Source organism: Ovis canadensis, chromosome 13 (genome assembly GCF_042477335.2).
Source record: "Ovis canadensis isolate MfBH-ARS-UI-01 breed Bighorn chromosome 13, ARS-UI_OviCan_v2, whole genome shotgun sequence".
Taxonomy (NCBI): Eukaryota; Metazoa; Chordata; class Mammalia; order Artiodactyla; family Bovidae; genus Ovis; species Ovis canadensis.
In genome coordinates, this window is record NC_091257.1 from 70,685,964 (window position 1) to 70,710,638 (window position 24,675).

General features: G+C 51.5%; 1 protein-coding gene across 1 annotated transcript in view; it reads right to left on the bottom strand.

Annotated features, from left to right (window-relative positions):
• CDH4 (cadherin 4) overlaps positions 1–22,331 on the bottom strand; it is a 478,160-nt gene extending 455,829 nt beyond the window's left edge. The window contains exons 1-2 of the mRNA XM_069546793.1: positions 22,048–22,331; positions 19,705–19,816 (exon numbers count right to left, since the gene is read on the bottom strand). Of these exons, the coding sequence (XP_069402894.1) occupies positions 19,705–19,816; positions 22,048–22,104 (169 nt within the window). The 5' untranslated portion in view covers positions 22,105–22,331. The remainder of the gene's footprint in view (positions 1–19,704; positions 19,817–22,047) is intronic.
• Positions 22,332–24,675: the final 2,344 nt, after the last annotated feature.

Below are 24,675 nucleotides of genomic sequence, written 5' to 3' on the forward strand. Positions count from 1 at the left end.
GCTGAGCCTTGATGAAGACCCAGTCCTCAGCCCACTGACACATCATTCTGGCACCGAGAATGAGAACTTCCCCATATGACCACAACCCCCACTACCTCATCTGGGGAGGCTTCAGGCTCAGCAAGCAGGGGAAGGAGATGAATCGATGCCGTTTTATCAGCCAAGCAGTTTGATTCCTGCACATTTAAGCACACAAGCACCTTGAAGCTTGATCCCCTCAGGTCAAAACAATTTTACAGAGATGCCCCCTTCTCAGCAGTGCAACGATACAGGCCTACCTGAGAGGGATGGAGGTGTAGGGATGGGGCACGGGTCAAATAATTTTAAAAAACAAAGCAGAAGTCTTTGGTGGGCATCCTTGGCACCCTGACCCCCAGGTGAGGAACTGCCAACCTTGCAGGTGCCCAGACCAGCAGAGCAGCCTGCTCAGCAGTTCACCATATGACAGCAAGAAGGGCTTTTCATCCAGGTTCCAACACGGAGAAGAGCACCAGGAGCTGAAATGTGAAGGTCTGTGGGCCTGATGGGCACCCAGTGTGCAGTTCCCAGTGGGGACTGCAGCTGGAGTGGTCAGCCCTGCCCTGGCTTCATCAAAAGGCCCATGAGCTGCTGTGCAGAAAAAGCACAAAAGGAGAGGCTAGCCAGCACTAAAACTCCCGGTGCAATAATTGTCATTGTTATCCAATTATGCTCAGGATACCTGAAGCTCACACGGCCCACAGAGGGGCAATTTCATTAGACTGAGACCCACTTGTCTCACTTTACTTTGATAACGGCTTAATAAATAAACTGAGTGAGCCCTAACACCGAGGTGCAAAATGAAAAATACTTTGGCTTTTCCATTTTATGCCCCTCCTTCTCTAATTATCTCGCTTTCATATTTCCTTGCTTGTCAGCTCCAGCCTCTGCCTCCTCCAAGAGGTGGGCAGAGCTATCTCCTTCCTCTTGCAAAGATCCCTCCCTGGGTGTGTGCTGGGCCAAGTTCCTCTTTCTCCATCCCCCAACACACGCCCTCCCCTCACTTCTCTGCTACCCAGAAAACACACTCAGAGTAAGACCACAATTGGGGCAGCCATGGAGGAGAGGACGATAAACATGATGTCACTGCATATTTTAATAAAACTGTGAGACAAGGGAAGCGGAAGGAATTAATTTCACTTAGCTCAGGCAGAAAGGGAGGGAGATGACAGCCAAAGAGAGCCCAGTGGAGAGATGACATTTGGATCGGGAGGCCCTGGAAGATTCCCCTCCATGCAGGGGCAAGATGAGAAGGGAGGCATCCAGAAGAACGGGACGGAGCAGGGAAGGAAGGGATGGCAGGGTTGTGCTATGTGGGCAGGTGAGTCAGTGCTGGTGCCTGGCAGGGTAGGCGCTGTGGGGGAGAAGGGAAGAGCCGTGGAGAGCACGGCATGGAGGGCCTACGACTCTCTAGAATCCACTGATAATGGGTCAAGGATGGCCACAGTCACTTTGAAATCTAGGAATCCAGAGACCCACAGAGTTCACGAAGTGAATCCCTACCACCAATGGCAAAATGAACAGCACGATGTCATAGTGACGAGTGTGCACCTCGCTTGTCCCCTGACGCTGTGGCCTTCTTACAGCCACTGTGATAGATCAGCAGGTCCATCGTCCTGGGACGGACAGATGTCCCCATCATCATCAAAACATCTGAATGGAGCACAACAGCATCGGGAGCTCGGGCACAGCTTTGTCATTTTCCTGGTGGGGACAGGAAAACGGCAGAAGTGTGGGGGCACGCTGCTCTACTGTGGCTGCTAATCCTCTCTCCCCACAAACCCCAGGTACAACACCGAATGGGCACCTCGATCAAGATCACCCCATAGATCAAGGTATTCACCCATCTAACCAAGCGCATCTCATCTCAGCTCTTCAGATCATTTAAAAGCAAAAGCATAAACACATCACAGATACAAAATCTATGGAATGATATCTAGTTCAAAACTGGAGATACGCACTCCTGGTCTTCCTTCTAGTGAGAAATGGAGCATTTCCTGCCTTATCAATAAACAAGGATGTCTCAGTCATCAGCGACTCCAGGCCTCCAAATGTGGACTTCTGAGCCCTAAGGGCATCCAGGAAGGGGAAGAAAATCTGCGTGATGTGGCTGCTACCAGGCTGTAGCCACTCCCTACGATGAGAACTGAGCAACTCAGGATGTGAAAAACATAGGACACTGGCCCCAGAGAGCTGAGATTCATATGAAAGGAATGATTTCATTGAGCCCAGACTCTTGTGTCTTCCCATACATAGAAAAGCACTAAATTCCTTAACTTGGGATGTCTGGTTTTCTTTAATTAACAATAATTCTTGGATGTTCAGACTACCTGCTCCTTATGGCAAAATTTCTATATAACCTGACCCTTCCCTCTCCTTAGAGGTGTTCTCTCAGGGCTTAAGTCCTAAAAATTTATGTGGAATAAAACATAACTCTCAACATTTAGGTTGTGACTGTTTTTTTAAGTCAACGCTAGTTTATGAGTTCAATCAGCAATGAGACTTTAATTTATGCTTGGAATTCCAGCTGAGCTATTTCAGATCCTAAAAGATGATGCTGTTAAAGTGCTGCATTCAACATGCCAGCAAATTTGGAAAACTCAGCAGTGGCTACAGGACTGGAAAAGGTCAGTTTTCATTCCAGTCCCAAAGAAAGGTAATGCCAAAGAATGTTCAAACCATCACACAATTGCACTCATCTTACATGCCAGCAAAGTAATGCTCAAAATTCTCCAAGCTAGGCTTCAACAGTACATGAACTGAGGACTTCTAGACATTCAAGCTGGATTTAGAAAAGGCAGAGGAACCAGAGATCAAATTGCCAACATCCGTTGGATCATAGAAAAAGCAAGAGAATTCCAGAAAGACATCTACTTCTGTTTCATTGACGACGCTAAAGCCTTTGACTGTGTGAATCACAAAAAACTGGAAAATTCTGAAAGAAGTGGGAACACCAGATCACCTTACCAGCCTCCTGAGAAATCTGTATGCAGGTCAAGAAGCAACAATTAGAACCAGACATGGAACAGTGGACTGGTTCCAAACTGGGAAAGGATTACATCAGGGCTGTTATATCGTTACCTTGCTTATTTAACTTATATGCAGAGTACATCATGCAAAATTCTGGACTGGATGAAGCACAAGCTGGAATCAAGATTTCAGGGAGAAATATCAATAACCTCAAATATGCAGATGATACCACCCTTATGGCAAAAAGCCAAGAGGAGGTAAAGAGCCTCTTGATGAAAGTGAAAGAGAAGAATGAAAAAGCTGGCTTAAAACTCACCATTCAAAAAACTAAGATCATGGCATTTGGTCCCATCACTTCATGACAAATAGATAGGGAGACAATGGAAACAGTGACAGACTTTATTTTCTTGGGGTTCAAAATCACTGCAGATGGTGACTGCAGCCATGAAATGAAAAGACACTTGCTCCTTGGAAGAATAGCTATGGCCAACCTAGACAGCACAGTAAAAGGCAGAGATATTACTTTGCCGACAAAGGTCCATCTAGTCAAAGCTATGGCTTTTCCAGTGGTCATGTATGGATGTAAGAGTTGGACCATTAAGAAAGCTGAGCACTGAAGAATTGATGCTTTTGAACTATGGTGTTGGAGAAGACTCTTGAGAGTCCCTTGGACTGCAAGGAGATCAAACCAGTCAATCCTAAAGGAAATCAGTCCTAAATATTCATTGGAAGGACTGATGCTGAAGCTGAAACTCCAACACTTTGGCCACCTGATGCAAAGCACTGACTCACTGGAGAAGACCTTGATGCTGGGAAAGATTGAAGGCAGGAGGAGAAGGGGACAACAGAGGATGAGACTGGTTGGATGGCATCACTGACTCAATGGACATGAGTTTGAATTGTGATGGACAGGGAGGCCTGGTGTGCTGCAGTCCCTGGGGTCACAAAGAGTTGGACTCTACAGAGCCAACTGGACTGAACTGAACTGAGCTTGTGAGTTCAATCAGCAATGAGACTTTAATTTATGCTTGGGAAAATAAAAATAGATTAATAGGATCCAAGTCAAGCTGCTAGAAGAGGTTTTTCTGTGCCAAGAGCCTGGCACTGTGAGTTTCCCTAAACAGGTTATCATTGTAACATTGTAAAGCACTAGACTTATTTTTTAAATAGCAAAACTACAATTATCTCCGCACGCCCATATCATGGCTCTGCAGTGCTCCTGCGTAACCATCCGGCTGTCAGCGATATGGCCGGGACAAGCAAGTCTGTGCCACACTAGACGGCCAGCCTTATCAAAACCCAACTGCATTAATCCTTTTCGTTACATCAAAAATCAAATAACTTCCCAGGGAGATGCTATAGTCACACCAGGGGCCATTCCACTGGGAGACGGCGAGTTGAGATTCACAGCACAACATGATAGGAAATAAACAGATAAGCGTTTGCCTCCTCGGCTGCTGGCTGACACTCAGAACTCAGGGCTCCTTCAGAATAAAACACAGGCAAGTGTCCAGAGTCACCCATGGTCTCGCCCTCAGCATCCACCATCCAGGAGAGAGACCCGGAACTTCCGGGAAAAATAGCACCCTCACCCACAATGCTTCTCCCCAGCAGCAGAAGTGTCCACTCACATGTGCGGCATTTAAGCAAGAAGGAAATAAGGTTTCAGAACTGATGGGAGAGAAATGTAGTAAGACAGTGCTTAGGTAACCACAGGAGAGATGCCTTCCTGATAGAATAACCACCTTTCAAAGTGAGAAAACAATGCCATTTTCTGCCCACTGAGCAAAGCAGCTAGACGAGGGGGGAGCTGCAGCCTCCTTATTCAGGGAGCAGCCCCTCTGCTCCCCTGGGGCTGGGGGAAGTGATTAATTAGTGCCTCCTTGAAGCTGCAACCTCAGACCAACTGGGGGACTCTGTCTGTGCACGGCACAGAATGCTGTCTTTCCAGAAGCCTCTTAGAGCCTGACAATGGACCGTGTCTCCCACAGACCTCCGTGTACTGCCAGAAGGACGGAGGCCCGGCTTGGAAAGAGCTCTCCTCTCGGTGCCCGTTCTGTGTGGAGAGGAAAGGCCACTTAGGACACAACGTTAACTGAAGAAGGAAGCCACCAAGTCCTCAAGTCCACTCCCAGGTCCCTTCTCTTCGGGTCCCTCTCCCTCTGCCTGGCACCCCTTCCCATCCCTGCCCCCAGTCAGCTGCCTGATTTAAACGTGGCCTCCCAAACCCCCACCTGCTTCTAAACCAAACCTGGGCACATCGAGGCGAGATCTGTCACCCTTCAATTTCTTCTTTCAATCAGGAAAAGACAAAACTAAGACTCCCTCATGCCGTGACGGAACCATCTTGCGGAAAGGCACAGCCTCCAGGCTGATGGTGCTGGAAGATCAAATTCCTATTTTAGGTTCAGGCGACCTCGCCCAGCGTGTGAGGCTGACAGGTGAGCACTGCGGATGCTGTGTCAGGTGAGCACGGAGGATTCTCAGGATTTAAACACAGACACGCGACCCTCCAGGCTGGAGTCTCAGAATGTAAGATGCTGGAGCAGGCCTATGGCTTCATGCCAGCCTGTGGGGAACTCAATCCTGCTCGCAGAGAAATCAGAAAGACAGCCCTTGGTCCCTCCCTTTTGCTGAGTCAGCCAGGCTGGACGAGAGGGCGGTCTTCCCTCGCTTAGGACGAAGGAGAACCCTTATCAAGGGCTGCATTTAATCCAGCAGAAGATGCTGGACCCAGAGGACACTGGGAAATTATCATACAAGGGATGGTTCCTTACTTGTTTCCTCTAACTGCAGGGCATCTGCTCCGCCATCCCAAACCTGCCTACCAGACACAGCACAGAACACCTGGAGAGAGGTGGAGGGGTACAATTCAGAGGGTTTTCCCCTCGCATCCCTCAGTCTGTCCCTGTGAAATTCTAGAAAGTTCCAGAATCTCTGTGTGCTGGAATTCCAAAATGTGGAAACAACCGCATTCTAATCCCAGGGGCTGCAACACAAGCCTGTCACAGTCATTGTATTTTTAATTTTTTTTTTCAAAATGTTACAGGAGAAATGTATTTTATTTTTTAACTATTTATTTATTTGTCTATGCTGGGTCTTTACTGCAGCATGTGGGATCTTTAGTTGAGGCATGCGAGATCTAGTTCCCTGACGAGGGACTGAACCTGGGCCCCTCTGCATCGGGAGTGCAGAGTCTTAGTCACTGGACCACAGGGAAGTCCCATCGATATCGTCATATTTAAAATCACATCACTTTGCTGAGAAAGATCCATACAGTCAAAACTATGGTTTTTTTAGTTGTCAGGTACAGATGTGACAGTTGGACCATTAAGAAGGCTGAGACCTAAGAATTTAAGAATTTATGATTTTGAACTATAGTGGTGGAAAAGACTTGAGCGTCCCTTGGACTGCAAGGAGATCAAACCAGTCAATCCTAGAGGAAATCAACTTTGAATACTTATTGGAAGGACTGATGCTGACGCTGAAGCTCAAATATTTTGGCCACCTGATTTGAAGAACTGACTCATTGGAAAAGATCCTGATGCTGGTAAAGATTGAAGGCAGGAGGAGAAGGGGGTGACAGAGGATGAGATGGATGGCAGCACCGACTCAGTGGACAAGAGTTTGAGCAAACTCGGGGACATGGTGAAGGGCAGAGGAGCCTGGTGTGCTACAGTCCATGGAGTTGCAAAGAGTCGGGCATGACTGAGCGATTGAACAACATGCTTATAGTATTTCAAATGCAAATTCCCAGGATTCCCATATCACAGACCCACAAATAGAGGTTTATCAAGGGGGACAGATCTGCTGTCAAGCATCTGCAGTTTCCAGGACTAGGAATCCAGAGCGTTTGTTAAATCTTTAAACCAAAAATACACTGGAGAAACACTCTCACCAGTTGTGAGACGCTCTCCCTTCTAGCAGAGGTGCCGTGGCTCAGCAAGAGGGAGAGGTACCTGGCGTTCAGCCTGTCCCCCTGCCCTCGGCACTCCCACGGGATCCCAGGCTTCACAGTGGATTTCAGAGGCCTCTGCAATTTTGGCGGCATGACATCTTAGGTCTGACAGGCGATTTTTTTTAGCCAGGATGGTAGAAAATTGATGTTTACCAGTCATTAACCTTTCAAGCATGTAACGTATTTTTTCCCTTACATGGAAGTATATCTTACACTTCTCCACAGATAAATCCTTAAAGGGTCCAATTTCTTTAAAAAAAAAAAAAGTGATTGTGAAGCCTCTCTGTTCTTAAGAAAACATAGTTCTATAATTTTATGGACTTTTGATCACAATTTTATTGCCTTCAACCCTTTGCTGGTCTTCAGTTTTTTATCTTACACTAGTAAGAACTACATAAGACAAGTGGTATAATCCCTTCTTTGTATTTGAGGGAAGGTGGGAAAGAATAACATAAGATGAAAATAAAGCTTTAAACAGTAAGGAGGCTTGCAGCATGGTGATGGCTACCTTCGGACACTCATTGCCCAATGATTCCAGCAGCTCATCACACCACATTATTAAATGTGATAAGACATAATCCAATCATACCCAATCCTATTAATAAACGATGGTAGTGAAATTATGTCCATGGGCGGCCTCCCTCCCCCATGAGCCTATGAAGCTTTAAATAAGCCTCTCCATCATTTATTTATTCAATTCTAAAAACATGTCTTTTGCCGAAAGGTCCCTGGCCACACATAAGAATATAAAGGTCAAGAAGGGAAAAAGTCCCCAAAGAAAACCATAAAGAATATCCAATCAAGCCACTGTCTAATGGAAAAATCACTCCTGGAAAGGCCAGCTCATCACACCTCAGGGGAAGGGCCCAGGGAGAGGAGAGTCTGGGTTATCCGCTAATAAGACCAGTGACCAGGGTACAGGCCGGCAGTGGGTCACTTTCCACCAGCCAGACTTGGCTTCCTGAAAGCCACATGTCCATCCCACTGGGCCCTCAGGGCCAGCCTGGGCATTGAACTGTCTTCTCTCCCTGGGGATGCAGCCTCAGAGGTCACACTGGCCACGGCACATGTCTAGGGCCACAGAGCTGATGATGGGGACTTTGGCCCTGCACTCCCGAAGCTTTCAGACCCTGCACCTTGAGGTGCTGGGTCTCCCTGGGCGGGAGTCAGGGCGGAGGTGATGAACAGGATGCAGCAAGGGCGGGCCTCAGGAGGCAGGCTGTCCCATTAAACAGGTGTCCCTATGTCATCTTCCATCTTCCGTCAGCGCCCCCTGCTTCATAAAAGAGGGTTAGCTATGTGTCAACCTTAGAGGGTGGTAGTTGGCACCAAAGAGGGGCTGGGTATAGTGCCAGACGAAGGTTTGACCCACAGACTGGAAAACAGAACAACTGTCTGACCAGCTCCTCAAATGGGGCCAGATGCAGGCATGGGATGGGGCACCCATGGGAGCCTGGAGCTCACTGCAGGGGTTGTGTGAAGCAGCTCACCCCATTTACAGCTTCCACAACCAGAGCAGCACAAACAGACGGAGCATCAGGAGAAAGCGACCACACAACTGATCCAGAATGTTCCAACCTGAGGGCCCCTCCCACTCTGCTCTGGCCGTCCCAAGGTTCTCATGTCCTATGCCACCCAAGCGGCCAGCTGAAACAGTGCAGGGGCCTGAGAATCCTGGTGCTCAGGGCAGTGGTCAAGCTCTGGAAGGGCCAGGGCCATTTCTATGCTAGTCACTGGCCTTTGGGTTGGTTGTGCATTGCAATCCAGAAAGACAGGATGGCTGCAGCCACTCACTCCTAGTAAGACCTGGACCCTCCTGGGGTACCCCAGGCTCCCCCTCAACACAGACCCAGCAGGCAGGGTGGTTTGCAACAGTCTAGTGGCAGTTGTGAGGAGTCCACTTGCAACATAGCCTCAGAGGTCCAGGGCCAGCGGAGGGAGGGGGGGGCGGGTAGTGTGCAGGGGGCCCCAAGGAGGAGGGATGCCCTGGAACCTGAGCTGAGCAGCTGCCTTCCTTTGCTTCCTGGGGAAAACCTGCTCACCTTGCAGGAGAGCTCAGAGGCCACGCAGCAAAAATGTGCTTGCTTGAAACAGAGAAACAAGATGCTGGGAGCCAGAAATAATGCCTTTTTGCATTTGCAGAGTAAAGCAGTTTTGGGGAGAGAAGAGGCATGTTCTATAAATGCTTTCCTGCCGGAGCGCAGCCGCTCCTTCTCGGGGGCCTCCACGTCACAGCAGCAGCAGTTAAACGATCCACTCCCAAACGTAGACCTTCAGATCAACAAAATATTTACAGTGTATCTATGAGATATTATCTGAGCTATAATCCTTGTTAAGATTCCATTTGATTGGGAAAGATAATGGGAGGAGAACAAATGTTCACATACATTTTAATTTCAATGAATTTAATTTCAATGAAACTGTTCTGTGTCAGGCTTCATAATATGAGAGCCTACATTTCTGTATTGAAGTGCCCCATTTACTGTTTTGGGGAGACGGGAACCACAGCATCCTTCCCATCGCCGACGTGAGCGGCACTGTAAGACGCAGGTTACCTGCTGGCAGAAGCCCTCATGGAAAACACACTTTGCCTTAAGGGATGCTGATCTCTGGAATTCGGAAGCTAAAAATCCTCTAGACCGGAAGCCCTCAGGCTTTAAGGAACATCAGCTTCCCTAGGAGATGAATTAAGCAGGCAGAATCCCAGGCCACAGCCCCAAGATTTCTGATTCAGTGCATCCCAGGTGGCAATAGTGGTAAAGAACCCTCCTGCCAATACAGGAGACATAAGAGACGTGGGTTTGATCCCTGGGTCAGGTGGATCCCCTGGAGGAGGGTGAGACAAACCCACTCCAGGGGGTTGCAAAGAGTTGGACCTGGGGTCCATTGGGTCGCAAAGAGTTGGATATAAATGAAGTGACTTAGCATGTGTGAGTTCCCTGAGGCTGCTATAACAAGTGGCCACAGACTTAAAATAGTAATAAAAAACTTATTCTCTTGAAGTTCTGGAGGCCAGACGTCTGAAATCCAGGTCGCAGGGCTATACCCCCTCCACAGGCTCCAGGGGAGGGTCTGTCCTACCTCTTCTCTCTTTTGGTCTCCCAGGTATCCTTGGCTTGTGGCCACATCCCTCTGCCTCCATTGTCACATGGCTTCTCCCCAGTGTCTACATCTCTTCTTCTGTCTCTTAAAAAGACACCTGTCATTGATGTGGGGCCCAGGATAATCCAGGATGATCCCATCCTGAGATCCCTAATTTAGTTGAACCTGCAAAGACCCTCTCTCCAAACACCGTCACGGTCACAGGTCTGGGTTGGTGTATCTTTTGTGCCACTGTCCAAGCAGCTGTAGTAGGTGTGAGAGGGGACCCAGGGACCTGTGGGGCTTAACCATGTCACCCAGGCAGGCAGTTCCTAGACTACACTTGGACATTCTGCCTCACTGCAGGTCAGGAAACAAGAGGCCCAGAGAAGGACGCTCCCCTCTGCTCCCCCTATGAATTTCACCTCTCCCAGGAACACCCCCTACCCTATTGGTCGGCTCAACTTGCACTCCTCACCCCCTCCTGTCCCTGGCTTAGCACAAGTACACACCAAGGGACCCACTCAGCTTTCCAGGAAAATCAAACTGTGTTTGTTGATTCAGGCAGATCAACAGTGTTCAAACTCACATTTGGGCAGCAAAACCCAATAAGACTCCTTCATTTCTCCAAGTCAGCTGCACCAAGTTTGGGTGCATACACCTGAAGGGGGAACGTGGTCTGCTCTGTGAGCCTTCCTTTCCATCTGGCTCAAAGACCAGAGAGAGAGGTCTCCTTCCTGGATGGACATGGGGTCTGTACACCCATCCTGGGAGCTGGAACTAAACTGTTCCAAATGGAAAGCGCACCTGTCCCAGGCCAGGAGAGCCTGCAGCTTCTCCTGAAGCCATTCCCTGGGTAGGTGAGCTCCCACATCCAGGGGACCCTCCTCCTATCAGCAAGGCAGGGGGTGGCCATCTCCTGCCCTGCGTGTATTTATCTGTCACTGAAGGCTTACCTTAATCCTTCCTAAATCCCCACACGCTGTCAGCAAGAAAACACACTGAAGCCGAACGAGGCGCAGTGAAAGCACCAGATCAGAAGCTATTGCGGGCTCTGCAGTCACCGTTTCCCCTTTTAGTCTCCAAAGTGGCCAATCTCCATCTCAGGACCCAGGAAGAAGCTGCCAGCCAGGGTCCTAGTTATAGACATGGGTATTGGGTATCGCAGGCAGGAGCTTCTGGACGAGGCAGGATGGGAGGAAGGCAACGTAGGCCAGGGCTCAGGGCTGCAGCTTTGTGTGCAAACAGCCTCCCTCAGCCAGGACTTCTGCTGGGCCACTGAATTGCTCTGGGCTTCAGTTTACTCCCTGAGAATGAGCGAGGGTCCACAGGAGCTTAGTGAAGAATATGCACGATGCCAGAGACTCAGCAGGTCCTCCACACAAGGACCTGCGAGTTTTCAGCACAAGGACCTGCGAGTTTTCAGCACAAGGACCTGCGAGTTTTCAGTCAGTTTCATGGCAAAAGGGCCTCTGCCGATGCGGTCAAGTTCAGCACCTGAGATGGGAGGCGATGCTGGACTATCTGGGGGGTGAGGGGCAAGGTTGTCTCAGGGTCCTTGTGAGCAGAAGATGCAGTCATTAGGAAAGGGGATGTGATGTGGGAGGAAGAGGTGTGGGGAGTTGTCCGGGTGTCTGTGCTGGCCAGGTGCTGGTATGGAGGAGGAGGGGCCGTGAGCCAGGGAAAGCAGGGGGGCCTCTGGAAGCTGAAAAGGCAGGAAATGGATTCCTTCTTGCCCCCCTCCCCGGAGCCTCCACGGGGGCCCAGCCTGCCCACACTGGATGTTAGTCCAGGGGACCCATGTTGGAGTCTCATGTCCAGAAGAGCAAGCTGATAAATTTGCGTCTTTGAAGCTGCTACATTTTTGTACCACACTAAGATACTATTACAATCCACAAACTAAGCAGATTTCTCCCTGCGGAAGGCAACATGGGAGTGGAAAGTCATGTGGACCAGACAGATCTGGTGATCTGGGGTGTGGCCTCTGGCAGAGCCCACGGGTGTCTGTATGGTATGAAATATAAGTCCACATCAGCATAGGGTACGTCCTCAATAAACACCAGCCCTGATGGAGGCTGGAGGGGAAAGGGCCTTTGGTAGCATACACTAGTCAAAGAGAAGTAGGTTTTTGTTCTGTTTCGTTCTCTTTCGTTTAAAAACAGGGGTGGGTGGACTAAGACAGGACTGGAAGCCACCAGGAGAGGGCAGCCTAGAATCTGGGCAATAAGTTACCAAAATTACCAGTCTTGAAATAAAAAGCAGACTCTTTACCAGCCCATCTTACAATATAGAACAGCTCCCTCTGAAGATGAAAAGAAAAAGGAAGTGCCAAGAGGTTTTACAAGAGCACACTGGGGAGAAATTTACCAGCCTTGATGGAAAGAAAGTCACGCAGCTTATGGTTATTTTGTATAGTGGAATTCACTCAGAGTAAGAATTGCTCCTTCAGACAGTCAGAATAACAGAAACATTCTCTGAAAAGATGAGTGCTGGTTTCCTTGCTTGCTTGCAGTTTGTGGTTAGTTCTGGCATCTACTTAACCATGCTTCAAAAAAGAGAAGGAAAGAAAGAAGAACGGAGGGAGGGAGGGAGGGAGGAACCTGGAATTGGAGGCCCCTGCAAACACCCAGAACCCCAGACCTAGGCAAAAAGGACCACCTGCAGATGGAGGGAACGACCCCCAGGAGATGGTGTGGGCAGATCAGCTGGGGTAGGTGGACGGCTTCTTCAGACCAGAGATCTCAGTTCTTCTCAGGAGGCCCATCCATGTCTCCCAGGCTCCAAGAAGCAGCAAGAGTGTTTTATGAAGCCAGTCCTGAGCCTCAGCTCAGCTCCTGGCTCCTCACGGCTCCCTGCTGTGCCCTGGACGCCGGCAGAGTCTGAAAGCCAAATGACAGTGCAGCTCAGGGACTGTTTGCTACATGCCTGGAATCAAAAACTCCTGCTGGCATCGCAGAACCCTGGCTCTTCTAATCCCAGGGCCAGCTGTGCAAGCCCAAAGTGTCCACCGAGTTTGGACTCACTTCAGATGGACCCTCACACATCAGGAGCCACGATCAAGCACTTCTGGGTGTACCAGGCCTGTTTCAAACGTCCAAGATGAGAAACAGTTAGTATGTCTGCTGCTGCTGCTGCTGTTAAGTCGCTTCAGTCGTGTCCGACTCTGTGCGACCCCATAGACGGCACCCTACCAGGCTCCCCTGCCCCTGGGATTCTCCAGGCAAGAACACTGGAGTGGGTTGCCATTTCCTTCTCCAGTGCATGAAAGTGAAAAGTGAAAGTGAAGTCGCTCAGCGGCGTCCGACTCTTAGCGACCCCATGGACTGCAGCCTACCAGGCTCCTCCGTCCATGTGATTTTCCAGGCAAGAGTACTGGAGTGGGGTGCCATTGCCTTCTCCGAGCATGTCTGAATGCCTGATAATTGCGGATTTTACCACGGTGCCCGGTGCCTGGAACATCTTGGGTGTTCTCTTGTCTGCCTGTAACTCAAATGCTCCAGAAACCAACCTATTCACAACAGAGGGAGACGTGAATGAGCTGGGCTTGGGCGTGGGCCTGGACAAAGAGGGAAGACACATTGCATGCCTTTGGGGCAATCTCTCAACCTCCGGATTTTCGATTTCTGATCCATACAATGGGAATAACTCCACCTCCCCTACAGGCTTTTGTGAGAATTCCACAAGACTTTTGCAGAGTCACCCAGTCACAGATCCAGCTGGGACTCAGGATTATAATTACATAAAGGTTCACATTCCCTCATCTTAAGACTCCATTAAAATACATATTTCTGAAATGCAAAACTCTTAATCTTTAAACTGCAGTGTGGCTGAGGCACTCATCCTCACATCTGACTGGTGTGGGCATCTCTGCAATGAAGATTTTTATTTAATGGGGGGTGATAGGAGAGGGGCAGGGGTGAGAGGGGCAGGGACGAGATGGGCAGGATGCTCTTGATCTATGGGCTTCTGGACCTAGAGTGGAAGCCCAGGCATGGACATCTCCCTCCTGGCTGCGGGGGGGGAGCAACGGAAGCAGAGCTAGGCCTGCACGCAGTGTGGCAGCCAAGGGCAGGGGGCCGCAGACCTTGGCCTCCTTCTGGTTTTAAACACGGCTATCAGGGCCTGTTTTAAACATGAGCTCTGGCCTGTGGGCAGTGCATAAAGCAGACTCCATGCTTCATCACTGTGCTGGTCTCCCCTCTTATCCGACAGAAACCACTTTCTAAACTTCCCTTTCTAAATCCCTTAACTCTGCGACCAGGCAGAATCACTGCAGGGAAAGGCTGCTGAGAAACCCCCAAAACTGGGCCCTTGACAAGGTAAGGCCGGCTCCAAAGACCGCCTGAGCATCTCCACCACAGGCTCTGGAAGTCATTCTCAGGGGCCCCAGAGGCATCGCTGACAGAAGGCAGTGAGGGCTGGGTGCTCAGAGAAGCCTCCTCTGGCTTCAAGAGCAAGGAATGTCCTGGCCACAAGCCAGGGGAAGCCAGCCACTGGGGTTCAGTCCTGTTTCACCTCCACTCTCTCCACATCTTTGTTGAGACCAAGATTCCCAGGGCATAATCTCCTGGCTTCCTGAAAGACGGTGGCTAAGGGAGTCAGGAGAGAGTTCACATTCTGTGATGGGTGGATCAGATAGACAGCCCTAGCTTACTATATTTAATGATTCGGTCATATCCTGGCCAAAAAGAGGGTTTGAAGTTGTGATTCTTGACTTCATCTGTTAAGTATTTACTGAGTGCCCAGACATTGTCCCTGCAATCCACTGTGCTGGGTCTGGATACTAACTTAGAAAGAAACAAAAGGCCACTAGAGCAGGAGTAAGGACAAGGCCCAGGGAACACAGAACGAGCAGAGGCTCAAGGCAGAGTGTGAAACAAGCTGTGAGCTTCCAGACTGAAAGACAGGCCCTTGGAGCACGCATAGCTCTTTTTGTTCTCCCCGGGGCAGGGAATGCATTTGGCCGCGTGCCACAAGACTCAACTGTGGCCTCTCACTCATTTTTCTCATCTCTCAAGGCATAATGAGTCCAGAGGTCTGCAGTTGTTCAAGGATGCCACCTGAGATCCGGTTCCTACTCCACCATCCTCATAGCCACAAGATGGCTGCTCTGCCCTAGACATTATGCCCATATTCCAGGCAGGAGAAAAAGGTAAGGGCAAAAGGCTGAAGGTATGGCCAGTGAGGTCTCTTCCTCTTCATCAAGAAAAAAAAACAGCTTTCTCACATATCTCATCTAACAGAATAATATAGGTAGATTCTGCTGACCAGAGAAAGGCCATATTGCCACTTTGGTTTAAGAATTTACTGGAGGTGTGAGTATTTTAGACAAGTCTCAGTGTGGGCCAAATGGATGAGGAGAGAAGAGATTTTGTTAGTGAGGAAGAGGGAGAGAATGGGTATCAGACATCAACCCGCAGTGTCCATTGATGCTCAGCACACGTAGTTGGTTTGTCATCTGTGCCATTTATTTAAACATTCAGAGCAGCTCCTGCTTATCTTGAGTTGATGGAGGGGACTCAGAAACACTGTAGTGTCAGTGTTTTTTGGCTCATTCATGACTTCATTTGACAATGCTGGTTGCACATCCACCACCCCACAATGCAGGCATGGCCCTGGGTGATGGGTACCCACTCAGATTTGCTCAGCATTTGGCCCACACATCTTGTGATGCTTCCACCCTGCAAGAGTTACCCGTCTTCACAGAGGAGGATACAGAGGCTATTTTCAACATACTTGTGAAGATAAGCTAGCGGTACATCTGGCCACATTAGTTACATCATGGCGAGTTCTTACATACCCATTCCAGACTCCTGCATACATCTGGTCCCTTCTCCGCCATCCCTCCCTCTGTGTGCCTTGGTACTCAAATGAGTCAATCATTTGACAATGCATCACTTGTCACTCTGCTTCAGGGAAGGTGTAGGGAGGCCAGAGAAACCTCATGCGGCAGACACTGACATTTGCCTCCTCGGCACACATTTCTCCTTTCTTTCTTCCTAAGACTCCCAAATACGCTCCAGGTAGCAACTGACTCATCTACCAGGTGATGGGCATAATAGGTCTTAGTCAGACCATGCAGTTCTTTGCTTCCCAGCCTCCCTACCTCTTTCCACGGGAGTGGCCTATGACCTAGTTGTCCCCAGTGAGAACTTCTGCAAGCATTCTGAGAAAGTGTGTACTTTCATCATACAGGGAAGAGATGCAGATGGTGCTACTGCTCCTTCCTTTTTCTTGCCTGCTACAAACTCAAATGCAATGCCTGGAGCCACAGCAGCCAGGTTGCAATGATGAGGCAACACACTGACAAACTATTACTAAGATGGTAGGATGATAAGAATAAACATTAGGCATGAGATTGGTACTATTGATCTGATCATCCCTTGACTACCTATCTCTTCGTGGTTATGTGAGAAAAATTAACCTCCATTCAAGATTCTGTTAATTGGGTTTTATCCTAATGTTGGCTGAGAACATTCTAAATGTTAAACCAGAGTGACAGGATTGCTGCCCTCATGAGCCTTACAATTTTAGTAAGAGAGAAAATATAAATTCAGATAATATACATTCTCTAATAAGGAAGCAGAGTATGGTTAAAGGCACAAGATGGTCATGAACTGACCTGGATATGGGAGAGGGAAGGCTTTTCTGAGGTAGCTGCATTAAATGAAGCCACCAGAAACAAAGCTCTTCTTTCTGTATTATCTGAATTCATGGGATAATTTTCAGATCCCCCTCCTCCGACCCAGCAGACAGCATTTTCACTCACACGTGGCCTTCTTCTCCAGGACCAAAGAGAGATATGACCCACATGTGCTGGGTTTCCACTAAGCCACCCCTTACTCTCCCATCCTTGGGGGATTTTGCTTTGAAGGGGGTCTGGGTTTTTGCAGAACTCTGCCCACCACGAGAGAGCGATGCAGGTCAGTGCATCAGCTGCAGCCTCGAGCCCGGCTGACCATTCATTATTAACAAAGCTGAGAAAAAGACACCGGCTTAGCTTCTACCCCATGCTGAACTATGGCGTGGAGAACACTTCCTTGAAGCCAAAGGAAAAGGGCTTAACAATCCTATTTTAGATACGATCATGCACCTGTGATCATGGCCATCAATGAACAATCCTGGAGCAGAATTTACAGAGTAAGAGTGTTTGCACTGACACTTGAGTGCTCTCCAGAGAAGGCATGGACGAGAACCATGAGGCGGAGTGGATCCAGGAATTACACAGCACCTAAACAAATGCCCCGTGTGCCACATGGAGCGCTCAGCCTGCCATTCAAAAGGTTCTCAATTCCATAGTATTTGCTACCCTATTGGGGAAAACTATTTTAAGCCTAATTAGCATGAAATTTTTCAAATGCAAATGCTTTTCATTTAGACATAAAACAAAATGCCACGACATTTCTTCCATCCATTTATCATAAACAAGTTAATTATTGTGTAACAAATCTCTCCTTCTGGAATGTGGATATTCAGGGCTGCTGGTGAGCTGACTGGGGCAGAGAGAAGGAGCCTCGAGGCAGTTGTTAACGGCTTACGGTGCATTTTGAATAAAACGGTGACTTCGTGAAGCTTCACTTGTCAAATTAAGGTTAAGCTCTCTCCATTGGAATAACTCAATTATAAGTAGTCATTATCTGTTTAGCGTGATTTCTACCAGGATAACAGAAATATCGTGGCACTTATTTTCGACACATGCATCTTCACTGTGGTCTCATCTTTGCAAAGTTTTCTATGTAAATAAATTTTTATCTGCCCTAGCTCAAATGTATGCAGTGATAGCTTTTGCCTCCACATGTGTAAAATTACTTCTAAGATATAAAACCTCTCTGTCCCTGAGCACAGACAGGAGGTGGCACTCACAGGTGAAGGAGATGCTCTGTGATTTTCCCCCAACCAGGGTTGGGTTGGGACACTCATCTCAGGGGTAAGTGCTTGGACTATGAGTTGTGTATCCACGAAGCCCATGAGCTGGTCCAAGTTCACCTACCATGATGAACTCCTGGGGCATACGGGGCAGGCCAGCATCCAGCCAGCAGCTAAGGCTTCCCTACCACAGGGGCCAAGGGCAGAGGGTCAAGTCAGCCTGGACCTTCGCAGTCCACCAAGAGAGAGGGATGATGCTAGCTGGAAATTTCTCATTTTATTATGAAAAGCATGAGAATGTGTCATTCTCTTCCATGGCAGGTGGTAGCACCTGCTGTTACAGAGACAGAGGCAATTTTTCTTACATTCCTGAGTAAAACTGATACTACAGGATCTTATCAAGGTTAGCTCCATATGGGGGAGGTGGCAAGTATGCCAGACTCTGGACACGCAAACAGCTGGACCAAAGTGAACTGCTCCTGTTTTGCCTGCAGTACTATGCACGTGTGGGAGAATCTTCTGGGCCTTTTCCGTGCATACACAGGGATTCTCATAAACCCACAAATCCTGAAAGGCGGTCCACACTTCCTAAAATGACATGCACCATGCAATTAACAGAGCATCTCTTGAAAACTCTTCCCATAGACGCCCACTCCTGCAGCATATACCCATCCTGCTTCTAGGCCCACAGCCAAGAGGTTGGGTTTTTTTTTGTTGTTGTTGTTTAATAATCAATGAAAGAAGCAATAGTATCACATCCCCTATTTTGACAGTTAACTCAGATGACAACAAATAAGTTAGCAAAGTTGGACTAAGTGCAAAATAAGATCCTGATTCATATAACCAGGCACACCCTGTAAGTCAACGAGCTGTCTCCACAGAGAGGATCTGAAGAATTCCCCCACTCTGTGCGAGTCCCTCCCAACAAAGGATCTGCTGGGGGTGGGGGTGGGCAGAAACTCTGTATTCCCTGAAACAGAAAACTGGGGACAAAGTCAGCAGCCTGAGTGTGGATTAGTCATGGATACTGAAACTCAGCTTTGATGCTTCTGCTAAAGTTCGTTCCATCCATCACTTTGAAACTGGCTGAAATCTACTTCTGGGAAACTAATGCACGGAGGGGAGGCACAGGGTCGAGGTATTTGCCGTGCCATTTTAAAACCTCAAGGAAGAAAGAATTGATTTATTCCCCCTCCCGTGTGAATAAAAAGTTTAACTAGTTTGTCTTGAGAGGGAAGCAGATCGCTATGCAGGAGGATCTATTGTCACTGGAGTTCAGAAGCTGCCTCTGACGTCCCCGTCACGAGTGTGGGCATCGCCCTGCAGTGACAATGAAGCTAACTGGCAGCTCCCTCCTGCATGTGTGTTTCCGTGTTGTCAGTAGGACAGTAATGAGAACGCATGCCATGTCTGAACAGAACGTCTGTGGGCTTATTTACCGCATCCCCAACAACATCGTCTGCTTTATCATGCATTGCAAAGCAGGGATAATTTAAGAATCCAGAATTTCATACACAAAAATACTTGGTAAGAAAGTCTCTCTCTGAACATTATTTGGGTGACACTATATCCGAATTCCAATTTGTTGCCCAGGAAATGATTCACCTCACTCAAAAATGACAGGGACTCTGAATCATTCACCTGTGATGCAAAAGGCCATTTAGGTCGACTGATCTGCATGTCCACTGACCTCTCCACCTTCGCTTCACATAGAGCCTGGCTCAAAGCCAGTCCTGCCTCTTGTTCTGCAGGTGGCAATGTCTCCCTAGTCCAGAGTGCAGTATGCGAATTCATTCCCACATCCGCCTTACCTTTGAGGACCTTCTCTCCTTCCAGAATATTCTGGGAGATTAATGCTGTGTAATCTTCTTCAGAGAATCCAGCCTTGCAGGTCTCCCTGGCTGTAAGATCCCCACTGTGGGCCTGAGAATGGAAATAAGTGAGGTTAGAAAAAACACAGGTTCATAGAAACTGCATCCAACCCAAGTTTAGTAGGGCCTGCTGTGTTCAAGGGCTCCATTATGCCAAGCCTTGGTCCACCAGAGTCTCCACTCAGACATAACCCAGGGTCTGCCTCTGTGGTCACATTAGCCAGTGACAGGGGCATGCAACAGGGAGGCCACGCTGGTGCATGGCAGGGCGGAGGGCCTGATGGAGCCTCACCAGCACCTCGCAGAAGGGAAGGTCTAAGGACTGTCCATAATAGGGAGGCAAGAGAGCCAGGAGTTAGCCAATGGAGACATGGGGGAGGGGAGGCCAAGGGAGCAGGCCCCTGCCAGGGCCATGTCCCCTCCCACCCCAGCGCTCAGGCTTTGGGTGAGGTGGAGCAGGCTGTCTCTTCCCTGTGGTGCCGCAGAGGAGGCAGAGGGGCAGGGATGAAAGCAGATTCTCAGAGACTCAGCTCTGAGTTTGGCTCTCAGGGAGGCTGCAGGGAGGTGGGGGAGGTTTCTACAATCCAGTCCTCTCCCCCGACTTCCTGGAGGCTTGTCCACTCTTGGAGCCCCCATCTCCAGCCTAACCAGGCTAGAGAGCTCCCGTAATTGACCGAAAAAAGGTGGGTGTACTCTTGTCCTGTCCCCCAATCCCAGCACTCTGGGGTATCCTGCCCAGTGGGAGGTCTAGAACCCTGGGCGCCCAGAAGGCAGGGTGGGAAAAGGGCCCCTCCCAGGCTGCGGGGAGTGGCAGCGAGGTCAGCTGTAGGGATGGGGAATGGAGGGAGAGACTGCGTGCGCAACGGGGAAGCCAGCCCTGCGACAGAAGGAGCGCCACAGCGCCGGCTCCCTGGAGCGCGAGGAGCAGGGGCGCAGCCCGCACCCACCCCACAGTCGCGCCTTGCCTGGGCCGCCGAGCGGAACGCGCCTCCCCGCCGCCCGCCTCCACCAGCTCGGCGCGCAGCCGCCCGCCAGTCCTTGGCTCCGGAGGCCGCCCCGACCCGGAGCTCCAGGCACCCTGACGCGGGCCTGGACCCGGCGCCCCTACAGAAAATCACCGAGGGGAGGAAGAGCAGGGAGCGGGGTCACTCCTCGCGTAAAGCTCCAAACTGCGGCCCCGTGCCTGGCAAGCGAGCTCCAAATAGGACCGAAAGCGGGGAAGGGGGGACGGGGGCAAGCTAACTCGCCCAGGAAAGTTTCCACCCGCCCGATCGAGCGAGCGTGGGTCGAGTGCACCCGAGCGCCCCGAACCTCAGAGCGGGCCTCCGGCCTCGGGCACTTGTTTATTTCCGAGGTTACAACAGCGCGGCCCGGGAGGAGCAGCGAGGCCGATCGGCCACGAGAGGGGGTTCCTGCAACTCTCGCGGCCCCGCTGCCTTCCCCGAGCGGCGCCCCCCTCGGCCCTGCACCCAGCGGACGCGGAGCTGGGCTGGGGACAGAGATCGCGGGCTCCGCAGGAGGAAGGCGGGCGCGGGGACCGCGCTCCCGGTACACCTCACCCTACTCCTGCCTGGCCCCTGACTCCTCGACCCCGCTCCGAGCGGCGAGGGCCCCGCCGGACACTGGCTGCGGCCGGCGCGGCCGGGAGTCCGGGGCTAGGGTGCCCAGCGGTCCACATCCGCTGCCCACCCGCATCGATGGTCCCTGCCAGCAGTCAGAGGACGAGGACGGGGGCGGCGCCGCGTCTCGAGCACCCAGTCCCCAACAGGGGCGGCCAGACCGGGTGTCCTCAGCACCCTGATGTCCGGCCGGCTACCGCCAGCCCCCCTCGTCCGCAGCCCCGGCCCGGGCTGGGCTCGCCAACTCCGGAGGAGCGCGGCGAGCCGGCGATGGAGGGCGCGCCGGCTCCGTCAGCGGGCAGCCTGCCCCGGCGCCGGCGAGCCGAGCTCCGGGGCAGCGGCCGCGGACCTGGGGTGGCGGAGGGATGCCCGGCGGCTCCCAATTCGGGTAGAGCTCTCTGCGTCCCCCGCTCACCCATACTCCCACCTCGCTCCGCACCGCCGCTCCCCGCTGCACCGGCGGCTCCGCGCTCCTGCCTACCGCAGGCGGCTTCGCGGAGCGCGGGAGCCGGCTGGATGCAGCGGTGCGCGCGGCAGGGGCGCCCGGTGCGGGCCAGGGAAGCCCGGGAGAGCCCCGCCGGGCGAATGCGAGCCCCGCCGGCCCCGGGAGTGGCCCCACTCTGCCTGGGCTTCCGGGCGGCCGGGACCGGAGGCGGCAACTTACCCGGAGCGCGCCGGAGAGCGAGAGCAGCACGAGGAGCACGCCCGAGCCCGCGGTCATCTTCCCCGCCGCGCCGCGCCCCGGCGCCCGCCCGATGCCCGGCGCCCAGAGCCCGCTCCCCGCAGCCGTCCGGATCACGCTGCTCTGATCGCCGCCGCCGCCGTTCGAGCGGGCCGGGCGCCTCCGGCCAGGCTGCGCCGCCGCGACCGCCGCCAGGTTCCGGGAGCGAGGCCAAGTCCGGCGGGCGGCGCGCTCCCTCGGGCCGGTGCGTCCGCCGGCCTCGCAGCCGCCCGCGCCTCTGTTCCGCGCGCTCGGAACTGCAGGTGAAGCCGCGCGGCAGCCCCGCCGAGGCCCCGCCCCGCCGCCCGGCCCCTGCGCTCGCTCGCTCGGCCTGACGCGGGCCTTAAAGGCGCCGCGCCCCCAGCGCCTCACCCGCGCCCCTCACGTGCCCGCCCCAGCCGCCTGCCCCAAGGTACCACCTAGCTCGGACAGTGCATCAGGAGCCCGGTTTAGCTCATCAGGAGCCCCGGTCAGCCAAAGGGGACGAGGACATAAAGTCTACAGGGAAAAAGGTGGGGGCGGGGGAGGCTGCTGAGGTCTGAACTAGGCAGGGTCGTTCCAGCTCCCAAACCATGGGAAAGCTTTCTGGATCTGCGCGGGGACCCTCTGCTGCCTTCATCCAGCTTGAGGCCTGAGTCCACAGGGGGCTGGGAATGCCCATCTGTCTTGTACTTTTCGGTGTCTTCCCGCTAACCCAGACCCACCTCCTGGCCTCGCAAAATCTTTGGCCTCTCAGGAGTTTAGCCTTGAGACCCAAGCGGATTTGAAAAGCACAGAGGGAGGGGCTCCAGGCTGCAGAGACCCCCAGGGTGAGGAAAAGCTTCAGGTCCGGGCCCCGGTTGTGATACACCCATCAGGACCAAGGAAGGGGCCTGTTCGCGCATCAAAATACCTGGTTAGGCCTGAGATGCTAAGAAAGACATTGGAGGACTTGAGAAGGTAAGGCGGAAATTCCCTCACAGAAGAGCTGTCAGGACGGTCAGCGGGACCGGTTTGGGTGATTTCTGAATTGAAGGGACCTTTCTTTAAGGGCTCATCAAGTGAACAACAGGTACAGCTTGAAAAGTGAGTAAATGTTTATGCACGTTCCCTTTTGGTTTGGAGATTTTAAGAAAAGAGGTTTTGTTTGCTCAGATATTGCAAATGTTCTTTGTCTTGGTTTGGAGGGCTCTGTGTCCAGAATACATTAGCTCTGGTTTAAGAAATACACTGCCAAAGAGGGGAAAGAAGATGGAGTGAACTGTTGAAGCTTCTTCGGTGGCTCAGCGGGTAAAGAATCTGCTTGCAATGCGGGAGACCTGGGTTTGATCCCTGGGTTGGGAAGATCCCCTGGAGGAGGGCATGGCCACCCACTCCAGTAATCTTTCCTGGAGAATCCTCACGGACAGAGGAGCTTGGCGGGCTGCAATTCATGGGGTCGTAGAGTTGGACACAACTGCACGACTAAGCAGAGCACACAGTTGAGCTCCAAGGTCAGAGCTGACTTGGACAGGAGAGTCGTCGCACAGCTCTCCCCCTTCCCTGGACCCTGGCACCTGGGCTGGGCAGCCTGCTATTAGATTGCTGCTTTAAACTAAAGGAAGTCAGATTCTAGACAACTTGAGAGGGGCAGGCAAGTTCTGTATCTGAGAGCACGGGTCAACTTGTGGCTTCTTACCCAGGACCTGTGTGGCAGTTAAAGGGGACATCACATCAGTACTAGCCTGCCACACCTGGCCTGAGCCGACTGTCCCCAGCCTCTTGGGACAGGACCAGGGTGCCTCTGGATGTGCTGAGTGTGCCCAACTGATCTTTATGCTCAGACTCAGTGCAAATCCTTTGTTGCCAGTGAGGTTTCATGGACAGATCCACCCTCAGCTTTGTGCTCACACCTCTTCAAACACCCCGCCAATTCCCCCTTACTCAGGGTGCTTCATCACTACAGGTGGTTCACAAAGGCGAGCTGCAGCCCTTGCTATTATTCTGAAATGTCTGTCCCTAGGACCTGCCTTTGTCTCAGAAGGTCGGAGTGTGATGGAGATCATTCTCAGAAAAGGGGTCCAGAACCCAGCACTTGCTCTGCTGTGCTTCCCAAACCTGCTCAGTGCCAATACGAGAGCCAACTTAAATTAAAAAAAAAAATGATGTTGGCAGGGGTTGGGGCTGTCCTGAGGCCCAAACACCAGAGGAAACACCTCCCCGTCTCCTACTGCCGATTGTTTCAGTCTTGAGTCTGCTGAAGGGTGCGATGACTCGCAGACCCAGCAGGTCCTTCCTGCTTCTCACCAGCTTTGGGGGAGGCACACATCAGGGAGCTCTGTGTGGATTAACTCACAGAGCCATCCTGACTCCAGTGTGGGGTCTGCTGTCATCCCTGCTGGTTGTTCCCCCAGGCAGGGGGAGGTAGGATGAGGCCAGATGGAGGCAGCAGGATCCAGTGTTCTCATCCCAGCCCTGCCTACCTGGCCTGGGTAGCATTTTCCCCCCAAACTCATTTGCTGGAGGAGCCCTGGTACACAACATATGATGTCTTATGGGAACTCACATGTTCAGGAATATGGTTTCAGAAACACTGCAGTAGCTGAAGCAGGT